Genomic DNA, 17,839 nt, shown 5'->3' with positions numbered 1-17,839 from the left:
AAATGTATTGCATCGCTAATATTCAAAACCTAAAGCTGGTCTTTTGGGTTAGTTTATTTTGGTTTTGTTTGTTTGTTTTTATGGTAACAGGAGCAATTTATGCAAAGTACTCTTACGTTAGCTTTTAGGCCTGAAGTATTTACTAAATTTCTAAAAACAAACATCTACACCACTAGCAGAACATCATGTCCTGTTTACAGCCGAAACAGCAGGAGCATTTAATAAAGAAACTGTGAGAAAAACAGAAAATCTCTCAGAACTTTTATCGAGGAGGACTATTCAGCAAGACAATGAAATAGTATTTCTCAAAGGCAGATATATTCATCAATCAAGAAAAACATTCTTCATTATCAGGGAACGAGCAGCCAGTCTCATTCAGCTCTTCACACATGAATGACCAGCTTCCCAAGAGCTTTGAACTCACGGCTTTAAGCTTTGGTTCTGTGCTTTTTCAGCAGTTCCTGAAAATTACTGAAAGAGTTCCATTTCTGTTCCTGCAGGGATCTTTAACAATACAAAAGAACATATGACATAGCTCTTTGTGTTCTTAATTAACTATCTTAGTGCTTATGTCGCACAAACAATATCGACTGGAAAAACATTATTTATTACCCAAGTTTTGTTTCTCTTTATCATATTCTACAAATGCTTTATAGTTCTCTGCCGAAGCACGTATTTGTACAGATGTATTTTAACTGCGTATAGAAGTTACTTAGAAGGCAGCTGGCACAATGTGCATGAAATTTTTAAACTAAAGAGTATCCTTGCAGCATCGTAATTACATCGGTCCATCAAACTAGGAAACGTGCAAATATGCTTAGAAAGATGTAAACGAAGGATAAAGCTTGCACAACACCGAAATGCTTCTTCCCATTCCTCAACCATTTGCGGGCTCTCCATGTGAAATACATACAGCCCTGAGAACATGAGTTTCCAAATGTTTTGTAGCACAAATATGTAAAATACAGCTCTCCTAGTGGAGAAGGGGTTAGCTATGTAAGAAAATGGAATCTAGTATCTAATGTTATTTATAAAAGTGTCATTCCAGTTCCCAGTTTCATTCAAAGGCTCAGACTAGAACAGGATAAACCAAACACAAATGCTTTAACGCACAGGTCTGAACCAGACATCCAAAAAATCCAAATACACTTCACAGTTGAAAACACGCAGTTACCAGCACTTATCTCAACGTTCAGAAAAGGAAATTATTGGTCATGAAAAACGTGGTATGTTGAAATAACTATAATTTTGCAAATATTCAGAGCTCTGCGAAAGGTTCAATAAAAATAACATTTACTTAGGAAGCCGTACGTGTTCTTCCTATAAATAGCCTGAAAGTTATTTCTCCTAACAGTTAACTTCTCTACCGTGGCAACTACAAGTTTCTTTGCTATCTAGCTGACAGAGACTTCATGCACTGGTCTTTTCTGCTTAAAAAAAAAAAATATGTACCGTGGATTAAGCCAAAGTACAAAGCAGAACAGTCTGCTTCTTCTGCTGCTCTGATTTCAAATATGTTTTAAAACACATTGCCAAGTATTGAAAAAGTTAAGACAACCACAACTAAGGAAATCTAAGCCATCAGACAGCTCTGTCCTCCAGACACCTTGCAGATAAGGCTGCTTATCCAGCCCAAGATTTTCTAAGTTCACAATGTTCACAACTGCGTACAGCCACTCAGAAAGGGAAATACTCGGCCACAAGCACTTCTTCCTCCACATCTGGAGCACAACACAGAAACTATTCTTTAAGTGAATACCAAAAATAACATCTGTAAACTAAAATCTACTGAATGCAAGTAGGTACTACAGGAGGGTTTTGGTGAACCGCCTCGGGATAATACACGCACTACCTGAGGAAGCTCTGAGAAGCCAGTAATGCCATGTCCTCTCCCTATATCCCAAGCACCTACAAAAGTATCATGGGAAGTATGCAACTCGTGCCTTAAAAGAAAAGAGCCACTAGAACACCAAATACTTTGCCATCTGACCAAGTCAAAGTTGGCAGCGCTCGACTTCAAAGCTTCTTAGCTGTAGCGTGCCTCTGCTTCGGCTTAAGGCTGAACCATAATCCTCTCGATAAAGCGTGGAGGTTTCACTTGGAGATTCTTAGAACACCAGGAATAATCTGGAGAGCCCAAATTTAGCATTCTCAGTTTTATTTTATTTATATATAAATAAGTTTTTTTTTTTTTTTAAATATCCCAATTTATGGAAACCTTACAGGCTACCAATATTCCTCAAAAGGAGTTCAGACTTCAAAAAACCCGTAATGGCAAGATATCCCATTTAAAATACCTCTGTTCTGTACAGCACCCAGCTGTCTATTTGTCCATTGCTACTTAGTAGTTCACCCAACCTATCTTCAGTTCTCTCTTTTTTACCATGGCCTTCACAGCAGCCTGTCTTTTATCAGAGATACGCTGCACCATAGAAGCACAAAACTGAAGACTGCTTAAGCAAGGAACTGTTTGATTTGATCCAGAAGCCTGCTGCTGCACCGTGACTTACTCCTCAAGGCGTCTCAACTTGTTCTCATCTCCAGTAGTTTCCCAGGTTCTTAAACCTCCAATGTGTTAAAAAGAGCCCCTATGCCCAATAAGGAATTCTGGATTGCATATTTATGTCCTTGATTTGTGATTTAAAAAAAAAATATAAATTAATTAAAAATGTCAGTATATCATTGCTGTTGCTCATGAAATGTAGAGAAAGCTTCTGGGAATTTTTTTTCCTCCTCTTACAGCCACATGGTGTTTATACTTTACAGTGACTAAACAGGTGCTTAAATAGCTTTCAGGAAAGGAGGTGTAAATTAGCTTGAGGCCTACCTTTGACTAACCACTGTCCTGTCTCTTCAGAAGCAATTAGATGCTTGATGTACTCTGAAGACTTGTAAGAATTTTTGAATATGATTTTCTGAATATTCATGCACATATGTACGGATGAAAAATCAGGCCACCCCCTGACTAAACTATGGAGAAATACTAGTATTAATATACATCATATTTTCAGATTTTCTTCCTACAAATAGTTTTAACAAAGAATAGATTATAGATCAAAATAACAGCTTAAAAAGATACTAAGTGTTTCTTTGATCACTCATCCTAAAAAGTAAAAAGAATGGCATCCTGTGCTAGCTGTTCACTAGATTTCATCAAACCTGACTTACACAGGAGACAAGAATAGGGGTGTAAGCTAAGGGTAAACAAGTCCTTAATCACTGAAAACTACAACACACCCTTGTAAAGGTGCAAAGAGCTGCCTCTGAAATGGAGGCAAAATGATCAGGGCCTGAGCCAACGTGAACGAGCTGATTAAAAACTGGGTATCTACCCTCCTTCCAACCTCATCCAACACTGCACTTGGCATCTGGCCTTAACCGCCCCCTAGGCAGCAGCAGAAAAAGATGAAAAGACAAGTGATTTTGCCCAGTTTTCCTATCCACAGCAAAAGGAAAAGGATGCTCTTTAAACAATCTCCTAAAACACCACATCTCCATCCTCTTAGCAATTGAGAACAAGAAAACGCATCTTCTTGTTAAAAGGTTGAAAGCTAACAAAATATATTTTAGTGACAAAGATATGAGAGCTTAAAAATAGCAACTAGATATATATATTAATTATATATGTATATATAAGGTATACACACGCTAGCCTCCAGTTTCTCAGCAAGACAGACAGCACATGCTTCATGATGTAACACAGCAAACTAAAGCAGAGCTACAAAATTACTGCAGAGACCAAAGAGCAGAGAGAATCACTTCTACAGGACACTTAAATTTTTCCAAAGAAAACCATCACCAGTCTCTGAGACTTATTCTGTCCAACAATGGGTGCAGACAATGTCATTCTGGTTTTAACTAACTTCAGAGCAGAACTGGTGCATGAGTTTACAGTATCTTTTTCCCCCCCAAAGTGGCAAACATGCCAGTTATGGCATCTTAATAAAAAGTAATATTTAACAGAAGACATATGACACAAACAGCCAAACAAACAGAACTACTACCACCGAGCTCTCATCATTGCTATAATCAATTACCCTGGGAGCCAGGTAGTGCAAGGGCAATGCTGTAATAAATTTGGCTTACCTATGCTCGGTGGACTGCCATAGTTTACAGGCGACTCTGGAGGCCTCCCACAGTGTAATGCAGCAAGAGCAGATCCCTTCCATACAACGTGCTTGCAACCTGTTTTAGAAGAATTATACAACAGATGTTTTTCCTTGCACAAAATCGCAGAAGAGGCATGAAATACACCAAATTCTCAGAACTCTCACACATGTTTCATACTTTTGTTTGTACGAAGCAAAGACTGTCTGCCAGCTCCTAATAGCGTCTGCACTCCAGGGACACTTTGGGGAATTTCTTGCTCTAGAAGTGGTCCTAGTCGATGACATATTTGAAGCAAGTGATCAGGTGCCAAATGTCTGTAATATTTCACCTATTATATGAAAGAGTAAACAAAACATTTGATGAGAAAGAGTCATATTTTGGACAAATTACCACCCTTTTTTTTCCCCAGATCGTTACACGAATCCTAAAGAAAATTATAGTATATGAAAGATAAAAACATAATGACCTTTAAGTACAATAACTCATTCCAGCTGGTCCCAATTAATTTCTTCTATTCAGAGCACGCTACTTGTACAGAGAACCGTTGCTATCTACTAAGAGTTTAAAGCACAGTTGGTCAAAGACTAATAAGCTGCTTTGTAACAGTGAAAAATGTAAAGAACATTCAATATTACATTTAATTATCTGTCTGGTCGATTTCAATTACTGTAACAGAAGAATGAGACAAGGATTCTAAGGACAGCAATATTTACAGAGTTACTGGAAGATTCACGTATACTAAGCAAGTACCAGGGCTTTGTAAAGGACAGACACCTGACACAGAAGCACCCTGCCACAACTCGCCTAAGTTTACAAGACCTTGTTGAAGGACCACAACTGGATTTTCTTTAAACCTCTTTCTGTCACTGCTCAGTTTCCAGCTGCAGGGTACCAAAGGGTACTCCTATTACCCACAGCAGACCTTCTCACCACATGATTATAACAACGTCAAACCACTCTTAACAGCAGCCCAGACAAAAACAGCCCATTCTCTTGAACTACCATAATTACAGATCAAAAGATCACCTTGTACAACATCATCTTATATGTCTTTACATAAAAGCTTTGAAACATATATGGCAACAGTAAAATCCCGTTAACACAAAGTTTTGTTTTAAGAAGTATTTTTAAAAACACATAAGTTATTGCCAGCTTAAAACATAGCAAAGAATATTTAAAAACAAGACGACTAAGAGGGAGAATAGAAACTCAATCTTCTTATGTCCTAGTACAACAGTGACATGTAGTAGCTTAAACCCTCATCCAGCCCAAAATGTTTTCACAGGTTTACTTTTACTTTGCAGAAAACAAAAACAAAAGCATTGCAGCAAAAGCTTGTGACGGTTTGCTGCTCTGCAACTACAAAAGGCCGTGACTGACATTTTAGGCAAACTGATGCTTCTGTACTACAGCCAATTAATGGGAATACACCTCATTCTTCACCAGACGTGTTCCTCCCTTGCTGACACGCTGTGACCGCTTCTTGTATTCCAACAATCTGCTGATGTAAAGGCTGCTGGCGTCTGAAACGGGCTCTGGAAAAGCCCTGCTTACACTGGGAATTCCCACCAGCCCAGCCTTCCAGTGAAGGAGGAAAAGTTTTCTCTTCTGGTACTCTTCTATGAATCACATTTCATTTGCAGAAGGTCTTGCAAGCTGCTGAATTTGATTGACTACCCCAAAGTCAAATGACTTTGAAAATTCACATAAGTTTTAAAAAAATAAAGGCTTATTTTTTAAAAAACATTAGAAATTATTTAAGTAACACTGAAAAGCTGCAGTTGATTATACAGATTAGTTCATTCGGGTAAATTTAATGACATCAGAGAGGCTCTCGTAAATGAGAGAAAAAAAATAATCTCACTGAACTGAGAACTTGTGATTCTGATTCATTTTTCTTATCAGTAACACGCAAATGAAATTTGCTTCTCTTTGGAGAAGGAGGAATCACAGTCAAAACACACGCTTGAGCACCCTAAAATATTAGAATAGCTGCAAGTAGTGACAAAGCTACGTACGGTTCCCACCATCAACAGCCCAGATCTATTTCCTTGGCTTTTATTCTCCTCTGCTCCTATGAAAAGGAGCACAAAAACTTAACGAATACAGCCCTTTGTAGGAATCTATCTGCATCCAGACTTCACAACTCTGGAATCTGAACTTACCTCTCAAAGACTAACAACCAGGTTTTGTTGTTGCTGCTGTTCGAATAGCAGCACTGAGCTACCTATGCAACATGGTTGTCATTTTATCCTGCTCAACACATTTATTTTTTTTTTAAGCATCCTCACAAGTGCACAAAATCTAAAGCAAATGAAGCAAATCAGCTTTGACACATTCCCAAACTACAGCTAGCTCGCATCTTGAGTCATCCGTCTCATGATTTGTCAGAAGCCATGTGTTCATTTTTTTGTGGTGTAGCAGAAACAAGGTAGGCTCAATTCTTCCTGCAGTTTCTGAAGCAAATGATTTGAAAAAGGGGGAATCTATCTGTATTATTCTTAACATTTGTAGTAGGTACGAGCATTTTAAGGCATACCTTTTATCCACACCACAGTCTCTTCTTGTCCCTTTGTGAGAACACAGCCGTTCGTGCCACGTTACGCAGCAGTACCGTGATACTTCTGAACAGCATTTTTCTGAGTAATCATTGTTTGCTACTAAGCCCAGCTCGTTAACAAACTGATTCAACACTACCAAGCGAGCTGTATGGTAAACAAAAATAAAATCGAACGAGTGGCACAGGCCATTTAAACGCTTGGCAGTTCCAGGAAGTTTATAAAACAAATTCCAGGAACCATGTATAAGAAAGTACCATTGGTGATGTAAGACAAAAGCACATGGAGGAAATTAAAAAGTAAAATAAGGCTTATTTCTCTGTAAAAATCTGCTAAGGTAAAAGCCTCTTATTTCATTTTAAGTTTCATTTAGACCTGCTCCTTCCCTTTTTCTCCTATAGAAAAAAAGAGTAAATGAGGGAACTTAAAAAAAATTGTTAAAAACACACTATTAAGTAAGTTTTCTCAGGGCACTTTCTTCTCCTTAAGAAAAAAAAAAAATCTCAACACTATTCATTTGTGTATGTGACTACAAGCATTAAAGTAGAAGTCACAAATGAAAAAAGTATTTAAACAAATTTATCTTAGTTCTACAATTCCTCTCTTTTTGACAAACTATAAAAAAGCTAAAACCAACATAAAATATACCTACTGCCCTCTTAAAAATTAAGTACTTCCAAGTCAGATTTAAGTGACAAAAAAAAAAAAAGAAAGAAAATTACTTTTTAAAAGGATACTTTACAAACTTTGTCCAAAATAGAAGAGCTTGTGACAAGCCAATAGAATGATGGAAATTTGTTTTGATCCCAAAAGGAGAAAGTGGAAGGAAAAAAAAACACATGACAGATGTACAAGTATTTAAAATTCATACAGCTCTAAATGAAAAGCAGACTGGACTCTACACACACGAATTTTAAAATTTTATGCCAAAATTGTGATGTCAAGCAGTAAATAAACACAGATTTTTTTTTTTTTCCTGCCAGCCCCACCTAGATGAAATTCTAGCTGGTTTCTGTCCTCCTCCCATTAGGCTGTCTGCACCATCTAACTCTGCCCTGCTCCTCCGGCAGGAACGCAGAAGACAGGCTTTTGTGAGGAAAAGGACGAGCTAACTCACCTCTAGTTCAAAACACACAGAAAACAAGTTAGCAATATTTCTTAAGCATTACTATAGTAAGAATCAGAACCACTAGAAAGCACAAAAATTTCAAACGTTCAGCATGAATAATATTTCCTAGACAATAAGAAGCTGCATTATCCTCAAGCTCACCCTTCATCTCCTACCCCCAGCTTTACTTATCCCAGATGAACTGCACGAGAATACACTAAACACAGCTAGACAGCTATTTGGACTAACATTCAAAACATTATTACCTTGGAAATAGACATAAGTGCTTATATGTTCATTCTGCATGACTCTGCAGAATAATTCAGCGTCAGAATCACAATGAATGAATCAACAGAACCATAATTTAACCTAGACTCCTTAGTTAAATTTGCAATGCATAATTCAGTTACACACAGACTCTTTTAGACACCGAGTAAAATATAACCCTCTTCTGGAGCCTCCTCCAAGCACTATGCATACTGAAACGTTCTCCAAGGCGTTGCTGGTTTCCCCCCCATGCTACCAGTTCGCAGGCTTTGCTGCGACTCTAACAGCACACACGGACATTTAACAGGACCTAAGCCAGTCAGCTACTTTTATTTCAGGAGATGGGAGCTCAACCTTCCTAAAACCAGCAGCCAAGCCAGCTTTAACTACTGCGCTGTACAATTTATTACCCAAAACAAGCTCCAAATTGAGTTACAGTAATTGTTGTACTATATCAGGCCATCCATCAAATTGAGAACCCTGTACCGCTAGCTACTGCCTTAGTGCCTTAAAATTAGGGATTGCAATAACATGCAATTACTTTTCTCTGAATCATTTTGATGCGGGGGGATGGAACAACAGAGGTGAGAGTTGGAGAATTAGCGATTTTCCCAGAAACATTTATTTCTGGTGTACCTTCAACAACGCATGATCTAAAAGCACAGGGATCTCTGGCCAGTGCTCCCTACAGAATGCCCTTTATTTTAACATGAAATAGACCCGCATGAAAAAACAGCTGTCCTAAGAATACCTGATCTGTTTTTCAACTACTTAATACTTTTAGTAGGCAAGACCAGAGCAGATAAATTCCTCCAAAGCTTGGTATAAACGAGCTGCTGCAAGCTTGCTACTTACCACGTGGTAAGTTACGAACAAGTGGAGTAGCACTTTCAGCCTCGTTGACCAAAAGGTTCAACTCTACGTACTACTGTCAGCACAGATGTACCTGTGTGTCTATACTAGGCTCATTCCAAACCTCTTTGTGTATGTTTTTTTCTTCTTCTTCTTTAAGAGAAGGTGCACCTTAGAAAATTAACAGTCCTCTTTAGTCCATCTTTCACCACCTTAGTCTCAGCCTGAAAGAACAAGTGTAAAGCAGCTCACCGACACACACTGGTTTGCTCCTGAGGTAATGAAAGGGAACTGGTTCTTTGCACAATTAATCATTAAAATATAATGGTGTCAACAGAGAGGCTGCAACACCATCTCAACTACCAGCTGTGGGAGCAATCTGTAGGACAGAAACGCTGGTGTTGTAGAACTAAAAAGCAGTTACTTAACTTTACATATGTCCAACAGCAAGGCTGATAATGAGAACAAAACCACTGCTCAGGATCCCAACCATTGCACAGGTTTTCATACCATCATATCTAAGACTTTCAGACCACCTTCCCAAATAGCACACAGACTTTCCTCAAAATACTGTAAATAAGGACTAGATGAGGTAGCTCTTTGATTTAAGTCTCATTTTTCTTCCTTATTCCATCGAATACCTTTTCAGCACAAGACTTCCTGAAGAAACAAGCCACTGACTATTTGGTTACTTATTAAGAAAGAGAATTATTAAACAGTAACCACAGCTCTGCCTAGAAGCCCTTTCTGTGTTAGAAAGTATAAGAACAATGAAACACAGTGACAGCACGCAGTGTCGATGTCCCGGTCCCCTGACACTTGGTTACACAAAGGTGCACGAAGTTACAAAGAACAAAGGTTGGAATGGCCTAAATATACAGCCCTTCATTTTCACTCCAAACCACATTTAATAATTCAGGGCAGGGGAAGAGGAGGTGACAAACGTCAGCAAGATAGGAACAAACAATCTCTGAGAACAACAAAGCGTGTTGCGCTGCCTGCTAAATCCGCTGCGCTACCATCCTGTTCCATGGGGATTCTCTGCCTTCCCCCTCCTCAAGCACCACCAACAGAAATAAAATCCAGCAGAGAAAATCACAGACACCTGAATATTTCAGATAAGTTAACATAATAGTTCTGAGTGTATACCCTGTGGTGCTTGTACCCTAGAAGACCTAAAACATTCCTGTGATAGCTTTGAATGGCTACAGTGAATCTGAAGTCACCTTCAGCCAGCCAAAATCCAGCTTGCCCCGAAAAGTAACATCCCCAGCAGATCCCCCAGGCCCTCCGACCATCTCCCTCCTGACGCTGTGAGGCCCACGTGGTGCTGAGCGCGCGGAGCCAGCTGAATCATCTGAAAATCATCGCTGTGCTGCTCATTTCTCAGACAGTTCAGCTCCCTTATCTGACTGCCTGCACACTTGGATGAGCACACAAAGGATGCAGCGGGACTGGATGGCTTTCAGCAACAGCACACAATTAGATCAGCTACACCCACAGCGAAACTGCAACATGAAAAAACAATTACCCCGGAGTCAAATGATGCACCAGAGCTTGTTTGTGTGTCCAGGCCCTAATAAACATGTTTTAAAGCCTATCAGCAATTCAGAAGGCTCCCTCAACTCTGCTCAAGTGAGCTATTAACCCTCTCAAGAGCCCTCAATTTTCATCCCCCATCAAGAGAAACCCGCTGCCTCTCAAGAAGAAAAGAAAAACAGCAGTTCAATAAGTTTTCACAGCTGATACATGAAAATAAAAACATCCTGAGACCTGAGGAGTCTGGGCGCCCTTGGTACTTAGGCTGTGTGGAATGCACCAGGGATGCAATTCGCAGAAAGTCTTTGGCCCTAGCGCACAGGTGTAGGGCTGGCAGCAGAAACACTGCCTTGGCACTCTGGAATAAGAGACCTCAGCCTCAGAGCAAGAATCAAGTAGTTTATGCTCCAAATAGCGACTACAGAAAAAAAAAAAAAATATATATATATATATTTATATATATATAGAAATACTAGAGTTCAAGACACTGAAGAAAACAAACCACAGCAGAGCATTTCTGAACTCATGCATTTCCCTGTGGCATTACAAGCCTGCACAGCGTGGTGTTAGCTCATAAGAAAATGAAATGTTTGTTTTCACTGGCCAAAAGAGAAAAATTTAAGTAATTTACGAGATGAAAACTGCATCCAATTTAAGATTATTTGCACAAATTAAGCCACAGAAATAAAACATATTAAGACTACATGTTTTGGTTTAATATTTGAAAGTTAACTCTTATAATAAATAAATGTTTTCAAAAAGAGGACAAAACCAGGAACAATGTCTCTTGAAAAGATATGCTCCACTAGATCCACATAATTACATCCATAATAAATGGCATGGGTTTGCAAATAATAGAACAGAAGCTTGGGGTTAAATCCCGTCAGCTGTTGCACAGCGCCTTTCCTCCCTTCCAGAGTAAAAGTCGGGCTCCTAACGTTACACTGATCGGTACTTTTGATTCTTAGCTTTTCTCAGCCCTCTCTGTGAAGTTTAGTGAAAGTTCAAGGCATTCAAGTCAGAGGAACGGTGCCAGCGCATGACAAAACATGCCCTCTGCAGAAAGAAAAGTCAGCATCTTAAAGGCAGAAAAAAAAGATACAGATACATTATTGCTATGTTATCACTAGAGGAATGAAAGAACATGGGGCTAAATCAACATCAACTTCTAGCTTCGCAGTGAAAGATTCCTGAGTTGGAGTTAAATGAGTTTTTGTTTAATGAGTACAAGACACTGTGAAAAACACTTCTTTTGTATGAAACAACCTTCACCTTGCAAATGCACTTCTGTGCCAGTTTTCACAAGCCTAAAACGTCAAGTGACACTAAGTTCACACATCTTTGACAACCAAAGCCAGAGCAAACATCCAGGAAGGAGAGAAGTACCAAAGTGACCAACTCCTTTTTCTCTCCTCCCCCAGTTTCCAGGTAGGGGCAAAGTGGAGAAGGACACACAAATGTTTACCGCCAGCCTAAGAAAGCTTTGTTAAGAAAAGCAGGAAAAGAGAAGGGACCCAATTACCACCGTATGGATCCAATTACCACGAGCACATGGATTCGGAATCAAGTCCAAATTACGAGATGTACACCTCATGTCATTACGTACCTATTCTAAGTTATAGTATCCATCTGCATTACAACAAAGAAGGGTCTGAATGAACTTGTCATTAGAGCTTCTTAGCTTAACCTTTAAGATTTCTTCTTCTCACTTTCTGTCTTGACATCCTCTTTTATACAGGCTACGTAAAAGAACCCCAAACCCACCATGCACTGAGACTGCACCTCCACCTCTTTAAAGGATAAAACACAATAAGGGAGTGACTTGTGCCAAGTTTTACCACTCAGCTTGTGACCATTGCTTGAAATGGAAAACATGGCCTTCAACAACCACATGCATTTACAATGCCTCGGCGAATTCACCTCTTGGTTCAGGAAAAAAGAAATACAGTAAACAAATTGTTCCAACCCAAAGAAAAGTCCATAATTCACATTGTTGTGTTCACCTATGCATGTTCAAAACAACCTTCACGTGACCTGGTGTTTACTGGCTGCATTATGGATGGGAGCTGTTCCCTCTCCTTTTGCATGAGCTCAAAAGTTCTCCACAAGTCTAAATCTCAGTTGTGGAGGCCAGAACCACTACAAACAGCCCAAAAGCTCGAAGGGAAACCTTGCTTTGACGAACACTACAAGCAGGGCTCACTCTTCCCCTGAAACGTTATTCAGAAATTCAGAGACTGAATTATACAACAGTGCACCTGTAATGAAAACAATAGGGGCAACAAGTTGCTAACAGGCACAACTCAGACATCTTGATTGCTGTCCTCTCAACTACTATAGTTCACAGGATAACAGAAAAAATATGTATGTTGGTGCTAGCAGAAACAGGCCTGAACTACAGTAGGGGAATTAGTACCTTTTCCACCTTTTCTATCACAGATTACCTTTTCTATCACAGATCCCCACCTGAGATGCAAAGCACACACAGGGCAATAAAAGATAAAAAGGAAAGCAACGAAAAAAAAGGAAAAAAAGGCAAGAAAGGGCAGCAAACCTGGGCTGTGCGCCTGGCCGCTCCGGCTCTCCTGGTGCACACCGAGCAGCAAGCCCCGCGGGGCTCCTCGGGAGCGAGCCGGGGACGCCTCAAGCTGCAGCTCCCAAGCCGGGGGAGCGACGGCGAGGCCGTGCGTGTGCACAGCGGCGTGCAAAAAGCGCGCCCGGGTGCGTGTGCACGGGCGGGCAGCGGGCGCGCCCCCGCCTCCCGCCATCCCGCCGGCCCCGCCCACCCCGCGGAGGCCCCGCCCCCTCGAGGCGCGAAGCCCCGCCCCCCCCCCGCGGCCCGGCCGTGACGTCCGCAGCGCCTCCGCGGCTCGCGCAGTGCGGGCGCGGCCCCGCGCCCCGCCGGGCGGAGGGGGCTGCGCGCCTCCGCCTGAGGGGAAGGGGGGGGGGGGGGGACACACACAACAAACAACACGAAGGGAAGGGCCCGGTTAAACATAAATAAATAAATAAATAAATAAAATAATAATAAAGCCCTGAAGTTTGTGTGTGTGTGGTTTTTTTTTTTTTTTTTTAAAGTCGTCTTTTTTTTTTTTTTTTTTTTTGCGGGAAATTCAATTTTTCGGGCTGCTGAAGGGAGAGAGGAGAGGAGGGGATGGGAAAAGGCAAAGGGAGGAGCCGGAGCCGGGCCGGCGGCCGCTGCCTTACCAGGTTCTGGTAGCTGCGCGGGTGCTCCTTGCCCGTCCAGTCCGTGCGCTTGGGCAGCAGCTGCAGGAGGGGGGGACACAAACGGGGGGGGGGCAGAGCCGTGAGCACCCCCCCGCCGCCCCCAAACAGCGGGCAGGGGGCGAGGGGAGGGAGGGAGGGGAAGGGAAGGGAAAGGGGGGTGAGGCCGCGGGCGGGGCGAGCGGCGCCGCTTACCTCTTTCTCCGCCACTTCTCGGATCAGGACCTGCGGCGACAACAAAAGGGGGACGGGGACAATAAAATCGATAAATTGGGGGAAGCAGGGAGGGGAAGGGAAGGGAAGGGAGGGCCCTCGGCTGGGGCCCGGCCCGGCCGCCCCTTCCCTTCCCATCCCATCCCTTCCATCCCATCCCATCCCACCCCTTGCCGTCCCCGGCAGGCCCCGGCGGCGCCATCCGCCCCTACCTGAGCCGCTTGCTGGCAGGGTCCGTCCTCCAGAAAGCGGGCGATGAGGAAGTAGAGCTCTGCGGGGACAGCGGGGAGAGGCGCTGAGGGCTGCGGAGCCCCCCTCGCCCCTTGATTTTTCCCCTTCTCCCCCCTCCCTCCTTTCCCCGTTTCCCCCCCTCAGCGCTCACCCGCTCGCAGCTCCGCCGTGTGCCTGCTGCCGCCGTCCCCGGACATGGCGAGGCGAGGACCGGAGCGGCGGGAGGAGGAGGAGGAGGAGGGAGAGGGGGGTGGGCGGGGGGGAGGAGGAGGAGGAGGAGGAGGAGGAAGGGGGGGGGGTCGGGCCGCGCTCCCGCGGCAGCGCCGGGGCCCAGCGGCCGGCCGGCGGCTGTCAGCGGAGCGGGACGAGGTCGGGCTCCACCATTCGAGCCCCGGGCGGGCAGCGGCGGCGGCGGCAGGAGGAGGAGGAGGAGGAGGAGGAGGAGGAGGAGGAAACAACAACTCGCGGCCGCCCGCGCCGCCAGCAGCCAGCCAGCCAGCCGCACGCGCGATCCCTCCGCCCGGAGAAAGAGTCCCTCCTCCTCCTCCTCCTCCTCCCTCCGCGCCCCCCGCCTCAGCCCCGCCGGCCCCTGGCGCCGCGCCGCCCCTCCCCCGAGCCCCCGGCCCCCGTGAAGAAGATGGAGGAGGAGGAGGAGGGAGGAGGAGGAAGGAAGAGTGGGGGGGGTGTCGCTCCTCCTGTCCTCGCAGGCTGAGGGGAGAGGAAGGAGGGAGGGCGCCGCGTGCTGTGTGTGTGTGAGTGTGTAAATGAGCGTGTAAATGTGTGTGTGTGTGTGTGAGTGTGCTCGGGCAGAAGATGGCGGGGCGGGAGGGCCGCTGGGTGTCGGAGCGGCGCTTTTCTCTGCGCCGGCAGCGAGGGAGGGAGGGAGGGAGGGAGGGAGAGGGCGGCCGGAGCGCGGAGGGATACGGAGGGAGCGGGAGGAGGAGGAGGAGGAGGAGGAGGGGCCGCCGAGGCTGGAGGCTGCCGAGCCGCGGTGGCGCAGCCACGGGAAGCGAGCGAAGCCAAAATGCCCCCGGGGAGCGCGGCCCCGCTGGGGAGGCGGGCTGAAGGCCGGCCCTCCTCCTCCTCCTCCTCCTCTACCTCCTCCTCTTCCTCCCTCCCCCCTGCCTCAGGCAGCGCCCCCCCCCCCCGAGGGGGACGGGGGGGGGGGGCTCCGGTGCCCCCCGGCGCCCGCGCATAAGTCAGGCGTGTTGGTTTTAGGACAAAAAAAAAAGAGAATAAACATTAAAAAACCCCAAAACAACAACAAAAAGAGCACCCCCCCACCCTCCCAGCCTCGTGTGTGGGCGCCGGGTTCCTGCCACGGGGGCGCCTGTAGGTTGAGTTCATCCTCCTCAGCTCGTCCTCATCCTCCTCCTTCCTCATCTTCATCCTCCTCATCCTCATCTTCATCCTCATCTTCCTCCTCCTCCTCCTCAGGGCGCTGCTCGCTGTCCTCGCCTCGCCCGGGAGCGGAGCCGCCGGACCAGCGGAGGTAACGCGGGGCTGGCCCCGGGGGGGGCCCAAAACGCGGCCCCCGGGCGTGCTGAGGGCCCCTCGGGGCCGGGAAGGGGGAAACAAAGCGCAGCCCGATGGTGGTTAGGTGAAAATGGGGGAAAATCTGTAAAAAAAGGGGGTGAGGAGCGCGGCGGGCCGCCCGCCTCATGGCTCGCCGCGAGCCCGGGCGCTCTCGGGTCGAGCTGCGGCCTTGCGAGGAGGAGCGGCTTTCGGGGCAAAAAGCGGCGATTTTAGCAAAAAAACGTGTCCGGCTTTCACACACGGGGCTGGTAGGGAGGGTAACCGGCCGGGCCAGGAGTGCCTGAGGTGGCACGGGAACCAGGCAGAAATACAGCGGGCGCAACGAGCCCTCGGGCCTCCCCGCTGTAATTTGGGGCCAAATCGGGTTTAATCCGTGTTTTCCGGGCCCGGGAGCTCGGCCCCAGAGCCCGCAGCTTTGTGCTGGGCACCCAGCTGGCCGCAGCCGCCCCTCTGCCTCCCTGCACAGGGAGAGGAGCTAAAACCTCGCCGCTTTCCCTCGCTTCTTCCCGGTCACCTCACAAAGAGGGATTAACAACTGGGTTCATACAGCAGGAGCCCAGCTCCCGTGCCTTTTGGCGTACAATCATCAAATACCCTAAAAAAAAACCAACCCAAACCTTAAAATCCTAATCTAGCGCGGTCTATAATCGAGGGTAGAAGCGCTCCCCGGTGCAGATGTCCCTGAAGCAGCAACACCCTACGTGCTATGCCCGATCGGTTCATCTGTAGCTTCCCTCGCTTTTAAATTACAAAATGTCTGGGTGTCTCCCTTTCCCCGGTTTTTGCAACAATAACCATGCTCTGCCTCGGCTTCACTGCAGACAAACACTTGAAATAAGTGAAATGGCAACGAAGTCATTTACTGCCTAATAAAGATTAAAAAAAAATAAAGCGACTGGAGTCTCTTTCTTAGCTATGTAGAATATGTATCGTAATACCTCGTAGGTGGTTCTCACAACAAAGGACTACACGAATAATGTGATTAACATTTTAATTTCCCCTGGTGTTTACATATAAGAATGTATACTTAAATATGACATCACTAAACCTATAAACCAAGGAATTGAGAATTTTTAACGGTCGACGAGTCTGAAAGTAGAGGAAAACTACCCTGAATATATCGAACTTCCCCGTTCCTTTGGCAGCTTGTAACTTTTCCTGATGCAGATTAAAATACAGCCCACAGAATCAAAATGTTCGTGTGTTTTGAGACTAAAATAAGGATTGTGTCTTTCATTTGATTTTTTTTAGAGCACCTAGCAAAATGGAATCCCACTCCCCGACTCAAGCCCGACCACAGCAGTGCTACAAATACTAATTAATGAGCAGCTTTTACAAACATACATTCCTCTTCTCCGCACAGATAAAATCTGATTTTGTTGATGTTGTTTATATGTGGCTTAACACGGAAGTCACAATGGCCACAAGAGAAGATGCAGCGTTATTATTGTTTGGTGATGCATGTTAGAGTTTTAACAATTCCTGCAGCAGTAATAAATATTCCGTTAATTTTTTTCAGAGATTAACAGGGCGTTTGTTTTTGGTTTTGTTTTTTTTTTCCCCTGATGCAATTCAATTGAGGATGTTTTTGTTACCATACACTAGTGGAGAAAAACACCCTCATCTCTGAATTTTTACAATCTTGAGTGTAGGGCTTTCAAATAATTCCCTTCCTTTTGAGTGATCTTGTCACCTTACATTATCCTTAAGTAAAAATACATCTCTTCTACTCTGTCACTGAAATTTAATGTTTTTTAAGAGATGTTTTCACTCTGTAAAAATTGGCATAAAAAAAAAAAAAGTGGAATTACTTTCCTTCTTCAGATATAACAATTGTTAGAACAAAAAGGAAAATATCAGATTTTTTTTTTAAATCTGATAATTTGATTGTTTTAACATCTGATATTATTACACATTCTTTTTGCTGATGTTAAATGTTCCATTATATTTTTGTGGTTTTCTAATTTGAATATACATACATGTTCACTAAAATAATTTTTAAAAATAATAAAATTTACTAGATTTTGCTTTTAATAAAGCTGAAAACTTAGTTATGGACTGATGCAAAGACTTTTTAAAATTTTTCCTAGCTATGTTGGCTTTTTTTTTTTCCTTCTTTTTTTTTTTTTTTTTTTTTTTCAGAATGTGTTTGGCACTAAAAGTATCCAAATATAGATATGTTCGGGAAAATGCTCTTGGA

At 44.1% G+C, this 17,839-nt stretch overlaps 1 protein-coding gene and 1 long non-coding RNA gene across 3 annotated transcripts in view; one reads left to right on the top strand and one right to left on the bottom strand.

Moving 5' to 3' along the window:
- Nucleotides 1-14,309, bottom strand: part of PHIP (pleckstrin homology domain interacting protein) — a 107,276-nt gene extending 92,967 nt beyond the window's left edge. For both annotated transcript variants that reach the window (XM_032183997.1, XM_032183998.1), the window contains exons 1-6: nucleotides 14,255-14,309; nucleotides 14,085-14,143; nucleotides 13,855-13,884; nucleotides 13,642-13,701; nucleotides 4,288-4,438; nucleotides 4,087-4,185 (exon numbers count right to left, since the gene is read on the bottom strand). In XM_032183997.1, coding sequence (XP_032039888.1) covers nucleotides 4,087-4,185; nucleotides 4,288-4,438; nucleotides 13,642-13,701; nucleotides 13,855-13,884; nucleotides 14,085-14,143; nucleotides 14,255-14,300 — 445 coding nt within the window. In that variant the 5' untranslated portion in view covers nucleotides 14,301-14,309. The remainder of the gene's footprint in view (nucleotides 1-4,086; nucleotides 4,186-4,287; nucleotides 4,439-13,641; nucleotides 13,702-13,854; nucleotides 13,885-14,084; nucleotides 14,144-14,254) is intronic.
- A 951-nt stretch (nucleotides 14,310-15,260) lies between these two features.
- On the top strand, nucleotides 15,261-17,485 carry LOC116487782. Its single transcript, XR_004253107.1, has 3 exons — nucleotides 15,261-15,435; nucleotides 15,541-15,595; nucleotides 16,891-17,485. It is a non-coding gene; the product is annotated as an uncharacterized LOC116487782 (long non-coding RNA).
- Nucleotides 17,486-17,839: the final 354 nt, after the last annotated feature.

This window comes from Aythya fuligula, chromosome 3 (assembly GCF_009819795.1).
Source record: "Aythya fuligula isolate bAytFul2 chromosome 3, bAytFul2.pri, whole genome shotgun sequence".
Lineage (NCBI taxonomy): Eukaryota > Metazoa > Chordata > Aves > Anseriformes > Anatidae > Aythya > Aythya fuligula.
This window is presented reverse-complemented; position numbering and strand designations above follow the sequence as displayed.